The sequence below is a fragment of the Chanodichthys erythropterus genome, chromosome 13, assembly GCF_024489055.1.
Source record: "Chanodichthys erythropterus isolate Z2021 chromosome 13, ASM2448905v1, whole genome shotgun sequence".
NCBI classification, from domain to species: Eukaryota; Metazoa; Chordata; class Actinopteri; order Cypriniformes; family Xenocyprididae; genus Chanodichthys; species Chanodichthys erythropterus.
Genome location: NC_090233.1, coordinates 52,104,432 through 52,122,855, shown reverse-complemented (window position 1 = coordinate 52,122,855; position 18,424 = coordinate 52,104,432). Strand labels below are relative to the sequence as shown.

Sequence of the window (18,424 nt, the reverse complement as noted above, 5' to 3'; positions counted from 1 at the left end):
CATCACGAGGTACTCGTAGTGTCCAGTGGGTGTGACGAAGGCGGTCTTCCACTCGTCCCCCTCACGTATCCGGATGAGGTTATACGCGCTGCGGAGGTCCAACTTGGTGAACACAGTGGCACCGCGGAGATGTTCCAGGGCCGCTGGGACGAGGGGAAGTGGATATCGGAACTTGATGGTGATCTTGTTGAGTGCACGGTAATCGATGCATGGCCTCAAGCCTCCGTCCTTCTTTGCCACGAAGAAGAAGCTTGAAGCAGCAGGGGAAGTAGACGGGCGGATGTAACCTTGTTCGAGTGCCTCCTTGATGTATTCCTCCATGGCCTTCTCCTCCGGTATGGACAGGGGGTATATGCGTCCCCTGGGCACTGGTTCACCCGGCAGCAGATCGATGGCGCAGTCCCATGGCCGGTGTGGAGGAAGCTTGGAGGCGCGTTGCGGGCAGAAGACGTCGCTGAAGGGGGCGTAGTCAGGGGGAACATCCACGGAGCGCTTCTCAACAGGGCTCTCGATGGACGTGGCATTCACGAGAAGAGACTTGGAGAGTGGAGGTTTTGGAACAGGAAGCGCTGGGAAGCAGTCTGGGAAGCAGTGATCGCCCCACTTCAGGACTTCGCCCGTGCGCCAGGAGATGTTGGGGTTGTGTTGTTCCAGCCACGGGCGCCCTAGAACCACGTCAGCGGTGGATTCCTCCAGAACCAGCAAATGGATGTGTTCAGTGTGCAGGATACCGATGCTGAATTGTAGTGGACCCACGCAGTGACGGATGTGTCTGCGGCTTAGGGGTTTGCCCGTGATGGAGTGGATTTGATAGCTCGTCGGTGAAGGAGAGATCTTAAGGTTGAGTTGTCTACAGAGGGTGCCTGAGATGAAGTTTCCGGCTGACCCTGAATCAAGGAGCGCCACCACTGGAACAGAGATGTTAGCAGCAGTAAGGGTTACAGTTGTAGTGAGTGGTTTCATTTTCTGAATGGAGGGAAATATTGCACTCACCACGGGTCGAGGAGGACGGATTGGGCATGTGGAGAGATTATGCCCCATTGTACCGCAATAGAGACAGAGATTCAGGGCCAGCCTTCTTTGTCTTTCGTTAGGGGTGAGACGAGAGTGATCAATTTGCATGGGTTCGTTGGCTGGTTCTGGGGAGCTGACGGGTTCGGACCGACGGAGGAGGTTAGTGGTGGATGACTGGCCCTGGTGTTCTTGAATGCACGACTGCATACGGGACCCCACGCGGATGGCGAGTTGGATGAAGCGTTCTAGTCCCATGGAGTCCTCGTATGCAGCGAGATGCAGCCGCACGGAGGGTTCCAGCCCCTGACGGAACGTGGTGATGAGGGCTTGCTCGTTCCATCCGCTGGTGGCGGCTAGCGTTCGAAACTGCAAGGCATATTCGTTAACAGATAGGTTTCTTTGCTTTAGATTATAAAGTTTCTCACCAGTCGAGGAATCAGTCAGAGGTTTCCCGAATACTTCCCGGAAGTGGGAGACGAACGCCGAATAGGATTGGACGACTGGGCCTTTCTGGGTCCACAACGAATCTGCCCATTGCAGAGCCTTCCCTTGCAGTTGTGAAATAATGAACGCTATTTTAGCCGTGTCTGTGGTGTAGAGGTGCGGCTGCATCTCCAGGACCAGCTCACATTGGAGAAGAAATCCGCTGCATTCCTCCGCCGATCCAGAGTAGGGCGCCGGTTTGGCCATGGGACTGGCGGTGAATGCAGGTGAAGGAGTGGTGCTGGTGGGTGCGGAGACAGCCGTGTTGTGGGATGACGATGTTGAGGGCTGTGGTGTGAGTGCTCGACGCAGCACGTCCACGAGTTCCTGGAATGGATCGTTTGTACTCATGCCGTTAGTTGTTAGGGTCCGGTCTTCTGTTATGATATAGACACGGAGGCAGAGATAAAAGCAATCCAGGTGAGTTTATTGGAACAATATGTGGAACACAGAGTGATAATGGCTGTTATCAGGTTCTTGAGAGATGAATATAAAGTAATACTGTCCTTGTGTGGTTTGTGGATCCAGGAGTTGAGCTGAGATGGAGGGAGACGTTGGAGACACTCACACACACAGAAGGGTAAGCACACGAAGGGACCAGGAGACGAAGGAGATGAAGGAGATCGCTGGAGCAGGTAAGTATGTTGAAGGGGAGTCCTTAAGGTAAGCATATACATGGCGTAGTGCAAACGAGACCGGACAGTGAGTGTGTGTGAGAGTGGTGGCTTTGTAGTGCTGGTGATTGCAGAGTGAATGAGGTGCAGGTGGCGGTGATTAATAAGCTGGTGATTGAGTGCGTGGGTACTGTGGTGAGGTGGAGCCTGGCGTGTCTGTGACAAGTGTTAAAGATGAATTAATTATATCAAGAAGTGGACCTACGACCTCTGGAAGCATTTCTTTCAGTAGTTTAGTCGGCATTGGGTCTAACATACATGTCGTTGATTTTGATGATTTGATAAGTTTAGATAATTCTTCCTGTCCTATAGCGGCGAATGATTCTAGTTTTACTAGAATCGGCAGTTAAAAAAACAAAAAATAAACACATTCAGGGGACACCTTAGACTTATATTACATCTTGTGAAAAAGGGTTCTAGGGCACCTTTAAAAAACAAAATATTGTCTAATCCTGTAATCAAACATGTAGTCAGGAAGTCTAAATCACCCCCCAAATCACTGTTGTAAACATAATAAACATAATAATCAGCCTATTTGACAGCTTTTGGGATGGATTTTGCATGAAACTGCTTACTTTCATGTTTATGTCTATCTATAGATAAATGAAAGAAGTTCAGGCTACTATATGCAGTGGAAGGTGTCATAATAGCTTGAATCCACAACAAATGAACATTGAAACTAAACAAGTTTACAAGCAAAAAGCGAAAGCATCAACTCGTAATAAAACATGAATCAACATAATTAGCACAGCAGTACATTTGCTGTATCGACTAAGTATAGAAAACAATCTTTATGCTGGTAACAATCTCTAAACCAGTTTTGAGTATTTGCCTATAAATATCCTTACTTATGCTATATTCCATACAGATCATATTTTGGATTTTTCCCACCTCCTTCTAGGACATAACATCTGGAACACCACTCAAAAAATATTGATTTCTCGATTTTAATTGATTCTCATTTTTACGAACCAATGTCGATTATTAAATCCCAAGAATCGATTAGTCTAGTCTGTTTTCAGTTGATGAATGAGCAGAATATGTAGCACCTCCCATCCAATAAATCGCAATAATCTTTGTGCTTTGTTACTTTTGATAAGCATAGTCTCAGATTTCAAATGACGCCCATCTAATTATGAGATTCAAAAAATAAATACCGTTTTGATGCTGTTTAATGTGGCGTCACTGTAGCGCTTCAGTTAAAGAGAAGCATGTGATCATCCTCTCCTCCGCTTTAATACCAGTTACAGCGCGAAATAAACATGCATGAACATCTGAAAGTATGTTAAAATATACAGTACAACTTACTGAAATCCGTATCATTTCTCATTTAATCGCTCAGTCAGTGTTTCAACCTCAGAAAGACGTCAATAAAAAAGTAAACAATGTCACGTAACGTCACATTTACCTCAGAAAAACATATTCATTGACCATAAACTCATTAGTCAGATAGAAAAGTGAACTCTAGAAAGCAACATTCTGATAAATATAGCTATGCACCGTTACATATTCATTATAATTTTTAATGTTCTTCAAATGCATGTTTGAATAAATCAGTTATGACAGCCGTGATTTAAATGTATATATTTCAAAAAAGGAATTGGAGTAGAAATATGATTATGTAATTCTAAACTTTATTTGATAAAGTTTAATAAAAACATGATTGAGTGTAATTTAAGTGTTTGTATATAAATAAGTTAATTTAACCTTCAGTATTATTATAGTAGTACCAGCTGACTGTCATGTGTAGTTTATAGCATTAGTTGAGAGATTTTTTTTTCCTCTAGAAAATTTGCCATTTACTGTAACTGAAATACTACATCCAAAATAATCGATATCGAATCGAATTGAATTCGTAATCAAATCGAATCGAAAGCATGTGAATAGTAATCGAATCGAATCATAATATTTTGTCAATACCCAGCCCTAGTTAGTGATATTCGCACTGATCAGATTCATCCGCGCAGGAGCCGAAGCACAACTCTCATCACGTAACAATCAAAACAATGTTCTGCCGTAAGTAACTTGTAGTTTTATGCTTCAACCGCTAGAGAGCCAAAAGAACTATTTACTTTATTAATAAGAGTGCATTTGTTTTACAGATGCTTGGATGAGCATTATTAATTGCATGAATCTGTGGGTCTGGGGCAGGAATTATAACTTCCTCCACAACATGACAGGTAAGAACAGACCTGCTGACTGGAAATTCTGTGTGAATAATATAATAATGCTGTGATCCCTCAGGCGAAGCAGTGCTCTCCACTCTTCAGGAAACTGAGACGAGAGACTATGAAGATGCTGGGCTGTTGCTGAACTCACCCTACTTCTCAGTGCTGAGAAAAGAGAAAAGTAACTAAGTAATGCAATGGGGGTAATGGGGGTAACACAATACTTTCTGAAGTAACTTTCTAAAACACTGCATATCAGTCATTTTACAACAGTTTAATTTCTTTTTCAGTCAGCTTTTTTTCTGCAAAATGACATTAGATTATCAGAGGTTTCCATTTCCATAATTTTTACTTTCCCTATAGTATTTTGGAAATACAGTATTTAAAAAAGGGTTCTTATTAATTCCACAAGGGTTAGGTTTTGGTTTCGTTTTAAGCAGTGTAATAATTTAATTACCCAGAAATTTCTTCCATGCTCTTAACAGAGTTAAATACACTGAAAAAAAAAATGAATGAATGAATGAATGAATGAATGAATGAATGAATGAATGAATGAATGAATGAATGAATGAATGGCATGGTTTATTAACTAGATGCATCTATTTGATTTTAGTTTAGAAATCATATTTTCAAAAAAGCATATATTTGATTCCTTAGAATCAGTATAAACCAGCCCATTTGTGAAATAATCAAATTGAATCAGTCCCCCCGTGGTGAAAATCAAGTTTTTAATGTTGTTTATATGTCTATGTGGTGTTTTTAATATGCTTTAAGACAAATCATGTGAAAATTCATCAGTCAGCACCATTGCTGAGTATTTTATCCTTAAATCTGAAGTGAAAAAATGTGGTTTGAAAACGCTGGTGTGTGTGACGTCACTCAGTACCCCAGTGGTATAGTCTGTGATATGCAGGTATATGCCGTATACCCACATATCACATACCCTATATATTATATAAGATAATATATATATATATATATATATATATATATATATATATATATATATATATATATATATATATATATATGATTACTGATCTCATGAAGGTTGCTGGAAAAAACATCAGAGTTAAACTGGTGGAGCAGATCCGTGCGGTCACTAAGGCTAAATGGCTCCAGGCAATGGCACGACAAAATCCATATTATATATTACCATTGTTATATAATATTATTGAAATTAATGTTTGAAATGGTCTTATTAATTTTCTCAATCTTCACTGCTTGGACAGAAATATATAACTGAGTATTATTAAATTATCTTGCGTACTTGCGTATTTTAGGTTTCATCTGTGACAGAGGACGTCTCTTACTTAGATATTCATATACATTTTGCATCACAGTGTAAAATGTTTTTGTGAGTGAGAATGTGTTTTACAAATTGTGTCTAAGTGCTTGAATTTGTTCAAGGTTTTACAGAAAGAGTAATTTATTCAACAAAAAGGTTTAACCCTCTGGAGTCTGAGGCTGATTTGGGGCCAGGAGAACTTTTGACATGCCCTGACATTTGTGCTTTTTTCAGTTGTTCATAAACATATTAATGGAAAAAGTGTCATTACACTGTATTCAGCACAAACTAGGCTACAATAATATGTGAGGAACATGTATGTACATGTTTGTGTTTTTGAAGGAATAACATTTATGCGTGGTTGTTGAAAAAACAAAAAACTTAAGTCACTGAAATAAGGCCAAAAAAAGTATAATAAATCTGTGTTCATAAGACTTTAGGGTATTGGAGGTTGTAGACTAGAGTTTTTGCTTCAAAATTATGTAAAAATTATGCTGCCTACTCCTTCATATTTAACAATATATTGATTTAGTTTTTGTAAGACACTTTTTGCCAAGAAACACAGTATGCAAGGAGGCGTGAATCACCACTGAAAATGGGCCATTCTCACCTGAGAAGACAAAAGAATTGGATAGTAATGAGCTGAAATGACTTGCATATTAATGAGGCATTTCAGTCAGGTAGGCTGTGAAAAAAAACCTTCTGTGATGTCTCAAGCTCATTATGATATATGAAACATACAGAAAAATATTATTACAATATAAAGTAATGGTTTTATATTATACTTTAAAATATAATGTATTTCTGTGATGCAAAGAGTCTGAATATAGGCTTTTAGTTTAAAAGCATGCACATTTGGAGAAATATTGGATTCTCATATGCTTATGTCAATTTTCTATACAGAGGAGTTATTTTTATTTAATATTCACTGTCATTACTATGAGCGCTGGTGTTTTCAATTCATCCTTGAAGTCGGAGGGCGCTCTGTGCATTTTAGTCCACAAATTCATCTAAAAGAAGAAGAGGCTATTCCATGAATGGAGTTTCCAATACATACAGCAGCAGGAGGGCGCTAAAGAAACAAAAACTCATCTAAACTTCATCTGTAGAAGACAAGTAAACAGGAAGTAACTGCATGTCTTCTAGAGATCGCTAACCATGACTTTTACATCCAGATAAACACTTTTCAAGACAATAAATACACGATTGAGATAATAAATGCATGTATTGACTGAATTAGCGTCTGAATAGCGCTGGCTCCGTGGGCGTGGCCGCATTAGCAGATAATGAGCTGAATCACGGATTTCTGACATGGCTCTCTTTTCATACAGATTACATAAACAAAGAAGGTTTGTTTTCGATTTGACTTACATGATTTAAAACCTGACATCTTAACGTTTTTTTAGACATAAGTGTAATTTTTTTGTCATTAGTATTCACTAAGTTACAGTTCATTTTCTGAGAACTATCAGATTGGAGTTCGTTCAGAGGGAGAGGAGAAATCACGCATCATGTTAGTTTTCTTTATTTTACAAAAAGCACAAAATTCTGTTTTTACTCTGAGTGTACACAAATGAAAGAAAATATTCCACAGATTAAAATGGTGTATAACTCTTAATTGTATGTGCAACATTGACGGAGTATTTTGAGTCTCTTTCACACTGATAAGAAAAAAACCACGGTGGTATCGCCGGCGATACCGTCAGACCTCAGAGTGTTAAGGTATTTAAAATTTGGTTCAGATAATGGGGTTTAGCATTTTAGCAACTGTGGAAAAACTGTAACATTAACTACATTTGTTAACACAATGGTCACTGCTTCTAAATCATTTATTAATCTTATTTACTCAATCTCAACATTTACTACTGCATTATTAAAATCAAAAGCTGCATCTGTCAATATTATTTAATGCACCTGAACTAACAATAAACAGTTTATTCACTAATGTTAACAAAGACGACATGTATTGCTCGTTGTTATTAAAAGCATTAACTAACATTAATTAATGAGACCTTGCAGTAAAATGTTACTGAAGAAACATGTTTTATACAAACATTTTGGGATTTTAATTTGCAGCAGATAAATACGGGAATATCAAAGGCTGGATGTGTTACGGTGTGGTGTTGTAGAGATGAGGCGTTCATGGAAATCCACAAATAAAAAAAGGTATTTGTTATAACGAAGGAGAGAAAACAACATCCAAACACACAGAGGTTAACATTAAGAACAGACATGGAGTGAAGGGAGTGAGTGCAGATGATGAAGTCCAGGTGCAGGTGATGAGTGCTGATGGGGAGATGACGAGGAAGTGAGTGCAGGTGTGGAAACAGGAGGATCATGGGAAATGGAGTTCGGGAGACGAGAGAACTGTGACAGGATGTTACAGATGTTGAAACAAAATGTGTTACACTTTGTTATTTTAATATCACTGAGATAATCAGTGAATTTATTTTTTGTTTTCCATTTTAATGTTCTTTTTGTGTTGTGTTTTTTATAATTTTTGTTAGTTATGGTATATCTTTTGTTCATTTTTATTTCAGTTTTAGATCGTTATTTAAGTACATCAAGTTAAACTAAATGAAAATGAGAAATGTTGCTACATTGCAACTAGCTGAAATAAAACAAGGTTAAGGTCAATGTTTATTGTATTTATTTCAAGTAGAGATTTGTGTGTGTGTGTGTGTGTGTGTGTGTGTGTGTGTGTGTGTGTGTGTGTGTGTGTGTGTGTGTGTGTGTGAATTATAGCTTGGGCTGCGTTCAGCCCCGACAAAATGTTGCAAAACGTTTTTTAAACGGAAACGGTGGTGATGACGCAAGAGTTGCAACTATGGCAGCTGAGAAGGCCATTCTTTGTGTTCTTTTTGAAGAATTTTCGGAGCCAGGGGCACGTTCAAGCTCAAACCGGTGCGCAACGTTTTGCTACGGTTTCCGGGTTGAACGACATGTTTCCTGGAATAAGATGACTAAGCAACAGTTGTGAAGGTTAGGTTTTTGAGTTTGATGTTTGTAACCAATCACAAAGTTTAACAATAAGGATGGTGATCCAGATGAAGATTTCAGTGAAGAAAAGGAAGAGTGCTAGAAGACAATAGCGTAAGCCAAGAGGAAGGACATCAGCCCCTGGTAAAATCTGTTGTCAGATTTCCAAGAATGTAATGCTTTTATTTCACAATCTCAATGACACGCCCATTTAAAGAAAATTCTAACCGTAAGGGAAGAAAGTAAGTGGCATCACAGTCATACAGCAGAACCAAACAAAATTACACCAAAATTGTTGGCACCCTTGATAAATATGATCAAAGGTGACTGTAAAAATAAAGCTGCATTGTTTATTCTTTTGATCTTTAATTCATAAATTAGCAAAAATCTAACCTTTCATTGAAGGAAAGGAATTGAAAGTGGGGGGCAAAAAATGATTGCCACCCTTTTATTCAATACTTTCTGCAACCTCCTTTTGCCAAAATAACAGCTCTGAGTCTTCTTCTATAATGCCTGATGCTCTTCAGTTCATTCCACTCATTTTCTTTAGGGTTCAGTTCAGGGGACAGGGATGGTCATGGCAGAAGCTTCATTTTATGCTCAGTGACACTGTGCTTGGTTTTGAGGTTTGTTTTGGATCATTGTCCTGATGGAAGATCCAACAACAGCCCATTATTGGATCTCTAGCAGAAGCGGTCAGGTTTTGATTTTTTATCTGTTGGTATTTGATAGAAACCGTGATGCCATGTATCTGAACAAGATGTCCAGGACCTCCAGCAGAAAAATATTCCCACAACATTAAAGATCCAGCAGTATATTTAACCGTGGGTATGGGGTACTTTTTATCCATGTGTGCACCAAACCCATCTGGTGGGTTTGCTGCCAAAAAGCTCTTTTTTTCATCTGACTATAGAAGCCGGTCCCATTTGAAGTTCCAGTCTTGTCTGACAACTGAATGTGCTGGAGATAGTTTCTGGATGAGAGCAGAGGATTTTTCTTGAAACCCTCCCAAACAACTTGTGGGGATGTAGGTGCTGTTTGGCTCAAGATTCAACTAATCTCTGCAATTCTCCAGCTGTGATCCTTGGAGAGTCTTTGTCCACTCAAACTTTCCTCCTCTCTGCGCACTAGGACGATTTAGACACACGTCCTCTTCCAGGCAGATTTGTAACATCATTAGTTGATTGGAACTTAATTATTTTCAATGCTTTATCTTTTTTCTTACAGACACTTTCTATTTTGTGAAGCTCAACAATCTTTTGATGCACTTCAGAACTATATTCTTTGGTTTTACTCATTGTTGTGAATGATTACGGGAATTTGGCTTTTGTGTTTCTCATGTTTATTCTGTGGAACAGGAAGTCATGCCTGGATAATTAACAGGAAGTCATGCCTCACCCAGGTGTGCTAAAAATGTAATGTTATGTAATGTAATGTAGATTTTTGCTAATTTTATGAATTAAAGATCAAAGTGTACAAGCAAATAAAATCATTATATAGAAAATGAATATTATATGTATTAATATTTTATATATGCACTATTATTTGTGGCTATGTGAATGAGTTTACAGGTGTTTCTTCAACACTTCAATGTATATCTTATGAGTGATTTATAATCAAGTTATTAGTCTGTAGACTGATTGGTGTTCTTCCCGCCGGGAAGACCCCGGAAATGCCTGATCAGTTCTGTGCTTTCCTTTCTTCAGAAAAGGTTGGAGCAAAGCCTGTTTTCTCCCACTTTGAAAGTGTATGTTGCTGTTATTGCAACACATCACAATGCAATAGACGGTAGGTCTGTGGGAAAGCTCGACCTGATCATCAGGTTCCTGAGAGGCACCAGGAGGCTAAATTCTCCTTGGTTATGCCTCATCCCCTCTTGGAACCTCTCAGTGGTGCTTAATGCCTTACAGAGAGCACCCTTTGAGCCACTGCATGCGTTAGTTCACCCAAAAATGAAATTTTCTGTCATTAATTACTCACCCTCATGTCGTTCCAAACCCGTAAAACCTTCATTCATCTTTGGAACACAAATTAATATATTTTATATGAAATCCGAGAGGTTTCTGACCTCCCTATAGACAGCAATGTCATAACAAATTTCAAGGCCTAGTAAAGACATTGATGAAATAGTCCATCTGATGACTTTATTCAGTAATTTCTTCTCTTCCCTGTCAGTCTCCTGTGCTGTCGATGTAGTCTATATCAGAACACCGGCTCAGTATTGGCTGATACTGAACACGTTGTTTTGGATATTGAGATTGATATTGCTAATTACCCAGTGCTGTTATTTGCTTGCTTTTTTGCTTTTAAGTTAAGGCCATATATGCTTGAATGATTATGAAATTAAGTAACTGGAATACTTCCTTTGTTTGTTATACGATAAGATGACTAAGCAACAGTTGTGAAGGTTAGGTTTTTGAGTATGATGTTTGTAACCAACCACAAAGTTTAACAATAAGGATGGTGATCCAGATGAAGATTTCAGTGAAGAAAAGGAAGAGTGCCTGAAGAAGACAACAGCGTAAGCCAAGAGGAAGGACATCAGGCTTAGTAAGCAAGAGATACAGAGACTGATACGCCTACAACTGAAAGATTAGATTATACAAGGCGTTGATCAATCGATGAAGTTGCAATTTCTCAAAAAGTAGTATAAAAGTCTGAGGAGTAAAAGGCCTCCTCAGATGCTGCCTGCATTAAGTGTTGAACAACACCTGATGCCCTAACCAGGGATGCTAAACTGCATCTCCAATATTGCTGGATAAAAGCTTATAGAGCTTTTTAGCTTACGCTGATTTAAGTTTTATTTTGTTTTATTTTGCAACTGCTTTGTATTGTAATCAATAGAAGTATTTTGTTATGATTGCCTTCCATGAGACTTTACTTATGACTACAAACTAAGCCTCAATAAAAAACAACCACAAGACTAAATCACCCCTGAAGGACTTCACCTGCCGGCGGGTGAGTACTTTATAGTTTAGGCTTGATTTGACCAACCTTACCCTACCTGAATAATCCTAGGGTTAAAAGGTGTACTATAAAAAGTCACACCGACTAACAACGTGAGTGTAACGTGTATCTATCCGGCAGACATTAACATTGAGACAAAGTTAATACGGTCATAGTTCTGGTCATAGGTCCATATTTCATTTTGTTTCAATATTCTATTTAATATACAAAGTAATTTTGTTTTAACATCATTTGTGGTTGAAAGAGATGAAAATTGGATGGGGACATGAGGGCGTAACATGAGCAGCACGATGCATGTGTGTGATGTTTGGTTTAATTCTAAAGAAGACCCTTGTCAGATTGTTGAATTAAAAAAAGTTTAAAAAGTAAAATAAAACCAGCCAGACCAGATCAAACTTGGATCTCAAATGCTCAAAATAATGTTCTAAAACAACATACAGCCAAAACAAATTTCTCATGTCAAAAACACTATCTACTGCGAAGACAATATTTTTACATTATACTCTTAAAAATAAAGGTTCCAAAAGGATGTTTTTTGACCTGTTCTTAAAATAACAATTTTTTTCTCTCTGTGTAAAGAACTTTTTAAAAAATTTGAAGAAGAATTTGGTCCTCCAAAATCACTGTCTTAATGCAGCATGTTCTTTATAATGGTTTTATACATCTGCTTGCCTGTATATATGGATCATTATACTGACTTACTTCTATGAATTACTTTCTAGAATATCCCTAAATGATAAAGTTAATGTGTGTTAAAGAAACAAACATGAATGAAATATCACACAACATTATTAATTTAACATGCAAGCATCACTATCCCTAATAATGTGTCTGAAGTCTTCTGCCTTTTCTCTGTAAAAAAAAGCCTTATATGAACATATTCAAGATCAACCTGAAAAAAAAAGAAAAAAAAAAAGGTGAGGTGTGATGAGGAGAGGAGAGGTTGCATGGTTATTTACAAGGAAGTCAAAATTTTCCTGTTCCCTGTGAATGATTTATGATTCATAACCTCACCGTCATGATTATGTCTGGACTTGCAGTGTAGTTTCAGAGCCATATAAAGAGCATCTTCTGTCATTATGTCAAGATAACAGGTGCTGTGGTGTTGCTGGTGAAGACTCAGGATTTACAGGAATAGTAAGTATATATTTTTAAGCTTAAAGTAATTTGCTATACATTAAAATCTGTGTAATGTTCTTTAAATATACTATAAATAACTGTATGTTTGGAACAAACATGTTATTTTGATCCTTACATTTTTTACATACTCTATTAGAATAAAAAGGATGTAAATTTGTAAATTTGCATGATGTCTGAAACACACACATATTATATATATATATATATATATATTAGAAACTGACTTGCATGTGGACTCTATTGTTTTATAGATGAGTGCATCCAAACCCCAGGAAAGGTGTGTAATCCTGCTCAGATTCATGGAAGCATTAAAATATGTTTTGTACTCTTACTTACACAATTAAAGTCTAACTGAGAATAACTGTTCAAAATAAACAGCAGACTTAATTGCATTGAAATCTATAATATTCAATATCTTAATATCAAATAAGTTAAATTCAGGACTGTTCTGTCTGTCGCTGTAGCGGTGAGGTGCGAATCGAACCCTCTCTGAATAAGAATGAAGCAGAGTTTATAGACGGAAGGAGAAAATCTGTTCTACAAAGCCTGAAGAAGCTTCAGATAAAGTGCAGTCAGGTAAAGCTTCTTATTTTATACTTCATATATCTGAGATGACCTGTGAATGGTGCTGTGGCCGATGAACATCACATCACATCAGTTTCTTGAACTATGCCATTCTTAGCAAGCGACCACTGAAACACTTCTTAGTCAACAATGATGCATTAAAGGATTAGTTCACTTTCAAATGAAAATTACCCCAAGATTTACTCACCCTCAAGCCATATTAGGTGTATATGACTTTCTTCTTTCTGATGAACACAATCACAGATAATTTAATAAATATCCTGACACATCAGAGCTTTATAATGGCAGTGAACAATATGAGTATGAGTTGAAGAAAGTGTCTCCATCCACATCCATCCATCATAAACATGTAATCCACACGGCTCCGGGGGGGTTAATAAAGACTTTCTTCGTAAGTTGAATATGCTTGTTAACAGCAGGTGTTCATCACTAATGCTCAATCATCACTTAGTGATCAACTCTGGGGACTTTACTGTGTAGTAACATTTAAAAATGTTAGTCGAACATCTAACAAAACATTTTAGAAAATAAATAACGCTCCATGAAAGATGTACAAATAACCTGTTTATGCTAACGTTTTGAGAACATAAAGACCAGACAACATCGAACAAACGCTAACATTATTGAGGAATGTTTGTTCATAACTTTCAGAGAACCTTGCCAGAATGTTCGCTAAAGTTATGAGAATGCTTCCTGTTAGCTGGGCTCTTACTTTAAAAATAAGGTGGATAATATAATGCTTTGAGTGGTGTGTGTTTCAGAATGAGGTGCCAAACATTGCCTTACTGGGTTCTGGAGGAGGACAAAGAGCCATGGTGGGATTGCTGGGATCCCTGGTTCAGCTCCAGAAAACAGGTCTTCTGGACTCCATCCTTTATCTGAGCGGAGTCTCTGGATCCACCTGGTATGAACACTGACACACACACACACTCACACACACACACAGATGGGTTGAATGCCAAAATTGACAGCATATGTTGTTCCTCTGAAGGTGTATGGCCTCCGTATATCAGGAACCAGACTGGTCCACCAAACTAGACACTGTGAAAAACAAAATCATCAAGAGACTCAGCGGTCCTGGAGTCAGCTGGAAAGAAGCACTTGCCAAACTGAAGAAATATTACTCTAGGAAAGACTACTTCAGTCTGACTGACTTCTGGGCAGTGATGGTCATCACGTCATATGTGAAAGAGGTCTGTAAAGAGCCTATTCATGACCCGGGACAGATCTAGAAAATTATAGCATGGCACGAGGACTATGAGGAGTGACACCAAAGCAAGCGATAATTCATATTTCTTGTGGATTTATGCCCTGACATAGACATTTGAGTCCATTAATATGCAAAACAGTTGCATTCCCTTAGAGGAACCAAAAAGTAATTTAAAAAAATTACTTAAATAAAAACAAATAACAGACATTTTCTTTTAAGCATATCAACTGATTTTAAATATCTCTGAGCTTATAGGGATAGGTCTAGACTAGCTAGGCTACTACATAAAGAATATATAACACAAAATTAGGCTAATACACAGATAGGTGAGAACATTAACACAATATTATGAATAATGAATCCGTTGAAATAATACTTATGTGATTAATTAACAATATGTATAATATTAAGTAAATCAAGTCAAATTTGCACTTTTCACAATACACATATCGTCTTAATCAAAGACTATAGAATAATACAAGACTGTACTGTACACTTGTATTGTTTTGAATGGGAGAAAGTGCAACGTGCAATATGGTGGAATAAGTCCCGCCTTCTAAATAAAGGCCAATCGCCGACTGGTAAAGTCATCGCGTCACTGCAGTGGCCTTTAGAAGCTTCAGTTTCTATAGACGCGCGCCTCAGAAATGAGGCACAAGAGACTGCGCATTTAGGACTGCGCAAGCACATTAGCTTGATCCAGCCTGAAAAATACCTTTTTTGTCATGACTCGAGCGTTTAAAAACGTCTCGGTTACAAAGGTAACCCTCGTTCCCTGAAGGAGGGAACGGAGACGTACGTCGGACATACCGACGAATAGGAATCTCGCTAGAGAGGCCAATCTACTTCGAGTGTAACTAAAACGAGCCAATGCACATTGGCATGCAATCATATGCATCAGCTGCTCGCCTCGCAGCGCGGGTATATAATGAGCAGCAGGTGCGTTGCATCTTCAGGTTTTCGCTGAGGAGCCGAACCAGATAGGCGGCAGCATCAGCGGGGTACAGCGACTGTGGCGACGGGACGTACGTCTCAGGGAACGAGGGTTACCTTTGTAACCGAGACATTCCCATTCAGACGAATAGGAATCCCTGCCAAAGCACCACAGGAGCTGCCCCCTTCCAGCGCTCTGTTGTAAGCCACCTGAACCCCCTGCCTGAGGATGGTGTGACAGGGCTAACACAGAGAGTGTCGATCACTGCTGTTCCCCAAAAACCATTCAGTGAGACTATTGGATAACGCTGGGAAAGCGTACCATTTCGCTGGGAAAGGAACGCTGCGGAAGCCACATCCTTCCCCGAAGGAGTTATGTGGAGAAGTACATATGGACTAACCCTGTAGGGCTGTGCTACATATGGAAGAGCTGGGGTGACTCCAACCCAATGAAGGGTAGGTTCCCCCAGAGGGAAAGACGCGGGCTTCGTTTAGGAGCAACCGTGGAACCAACCATATGGGATCCCCGTAGGGTCACACATATGGAACCCAGCCTAAACTCGGTTCTCAAGGATACAACGGGGTATAGGCCTGGTGCCAGACGCTCCGCCACGTCACCTGCCAAAGGGATATCGGAGGACTCGACAGGGTCTGCCTTGTAGGGACTCTCTGGAGAAAAGAAGCGCATGTAGCGCAGCAAGCCGACACTAAGCCGGGGACTCTCTGTGCCTCTGACCTGTGGCGATAACACGGGAGGAAACCGGCTCGACACGAAGGCTATAGTATCTATCGAATGTGTTAGGTCTCGCCCAGCCCACAGCTCTACAAATGTCTCTCAGCGACACCTCTCGTGGAGTGAGCATGCAACCTGAGCGGGCAGGGCACGCCCTGAGCTTGGTAAGCCAGGGCGATGGCATCCACTATCCAGTGGGCCATCCTCTGCTTGGAGACAGCCTTTCCCTTCTGCTGGCCTCCATGACAGACAAAGAGCTGGACTGAGGTCCTGAGGCTTTGGGTTCTATCTATGTACAGTCGCAAAGCGCGAACTGGACAGAGCAAAGCCAGGGCTGGGTCTGCCTCCTCCAAGGGCAGCACTTGCAGGCTCACTACCTGGTCCCTGAAGGGAGTGGTAGGAACCTTGGGCACACAGTCATGTACCACATGGCTGTCACCCGGCCCGAATTCTAGGCATGATTCGTTGACCGAAAATGACTGCAGGTCCCCTACCCTCTTGATGGAGGCCAATGAACCCAGCAGCAAAGTCTTCATAGACAGAATCTTTAAGTCTGCTGATTGCAAGGGCTCAAAGGGAGCAATCTGGAATGCTCTTAGCACCAGAGCAAGGTCCCAAGAGGGTATGGCGGGAGGACGAGGAGGATTTAACCGACTCGCCCCCCAAGGAGCCTGACGACCAGGTCGTGCTGACCAACAGACTTGATTGATATGCGGAGATAGCAGCAGTATGGACTTTGAGGGTGGAAGGGGACAGCCTATGCTCCAACCCTTGCTGCATGAAGGAAAGCACGACTCCGATCGAGCATCTTTGGGGGTCTTCTCGGTGAGAAGAACACCACTCGACGAACAGGTTCCACTTCGAGGTGTAAGCACGTTTTGTAGACTGTGCATATGTCGAAGTGATGGTGTTAAGTACCTCGGGGGGTAAGTCACCTAGAATCTCAGCGTCCCGTCCGGGGACCAGACATGGAGTTTCCAGAGGTCTGGACGCAGTTTCCAAGAGTGCCCCGTCTCTGACAAAAAAGGTCCTTCCTCAGAGGAATGGGCCAGGGAGGGCTGTCGCAAGGAGTGAAAGTTCTGGGAACCAGGTCTGGTTGGGCCAATAGGGCGCAACTAAGAGGACCTGCTCCTTGTCCTCCCTGACTTTGCACAGGGTCTGTGCAAGTAGGCTCACTGGGGGAAACGCATATTTGCGAAGGCCCCGGGGCCAGCTGAGTGCCAGTGCGTCTGTCCCGAGTGTTCCCTCGGACAGGGAGTAAAACAACGGGCAAAGGGAGTGTAACACAGTTCGTAAATATGGGAAGAAGGAGGCGGGAACCGGCGAACATTCAACAAAAGTTTAATCTCAAAATAAACAAACAAAACAAAAGTAATGCCACACAAACATAATAAACCATAACATAAAGTCCAGGCCTGGTCCTCTCTCGTTCCCCACGGTCGTCGCTCCTCCTTTTATGCTCCCGGAGCTCCTCCGTGAGAGACTCAAGGCCGGTGCGCCTCCCAGGTGATGCTTGTTATCACTTGCGTCACCGGCCTTGCGCCGTTCCCTCACGGCTCTCGCCCACCCTGGTCACCACAGGGAGGTTTCTGGTGAGGCAAACAGGTCTACTTGAGTCTCTCCGAACTCTCTCCAGAACAGCTGGACCACCGGGAGGTGGAGTCGCTACTCTCCTGGCAGCTTAGCTTGTGATAGCTCGTTGGCCACATGGTTGAGCACACCAGGGACAAGAATGGCACGAAGTGACCTCAGACGCTTCTGACTCCAGAGGAGGAGATGGCGGGCGAGTTGCGGCATGCAATGGGAGCGTAGACCACCTTGACGGTTGATGTACGCAACGGTCGCAGTGTTGTCTGTACGGACCAGTACATGCTTGCCCGGTAGCGGCCCTTTTGAGGTGGCTCAGAGCAAGACGTACTGCTAGCAACTCGAGGCAACTGATGTGCCAATGCAGATGGGGTCCCATCCAAACCCCTGACACTGCATGCCCATGTATGTGGCACCCCAGCTGGTGGCAGAAGCATCTGTGAATACCACAGCATGCTGGGACACTTGTTCTAGGGGCACTCCTGCCCAGAGAGGGTCCGACCACGCCCATCTCTGGACTCGGCCGTGAAGCCAGTGTTGAAGCGGTCTCATATGAAGCAGACCGAGTGGGGTTATTGCCGCCGCGGCCGCTATATGCCCCAGGAGCCTCTGAAAGAATTTCAGTGGGACCGCTGTCCTGCCATTGAACGTATTCAGGCAGTT

The 18,424-nt window shown here is 41.0% G+C and overlaps 1 protein-coding gene across 1 annotated transcript in view; it reads left to right on the top strand.

Moving 5' to 3' along the window:
* The first annotated feature begins 11,431 nt into the window (after window positions 1–11,431).
* LOC137035020 (cytosolic phospholipase A2 gamma-like) overlaps window positions 11,432–18,424 on the top strand; it is a 30,219-nt gene continuing 23,226 nt past the window's right edge. The window contains exons 1-6 of the mRNA XM_067408265.1: window positions 11,432–11,564; window positions 12,661–12,710; window positions 12,965–12,990; window positions 13,178–13,289; window positions 14,060–14,202; window positions 14,290–14,491. Of these exons, the coding sequence (XP_067264366.1) occupies window positions 12,965–12,990; window positions 13,178–13,289; window positions 14,060–14,202; window positions 14,290–14,491 (483 nt within the window). The 5' untranslated portion in view covers window positions 11,432–11,564; window positions 12,661–12,710. The remainder of the gene's footprint in view (window positions 11,565–12,660; window positions 12,711–12,964; window positions 12,991–13,177; window positions 13,290–14,059; window positions 14,203–14,289; window positions 14,492–18,424) is intronic.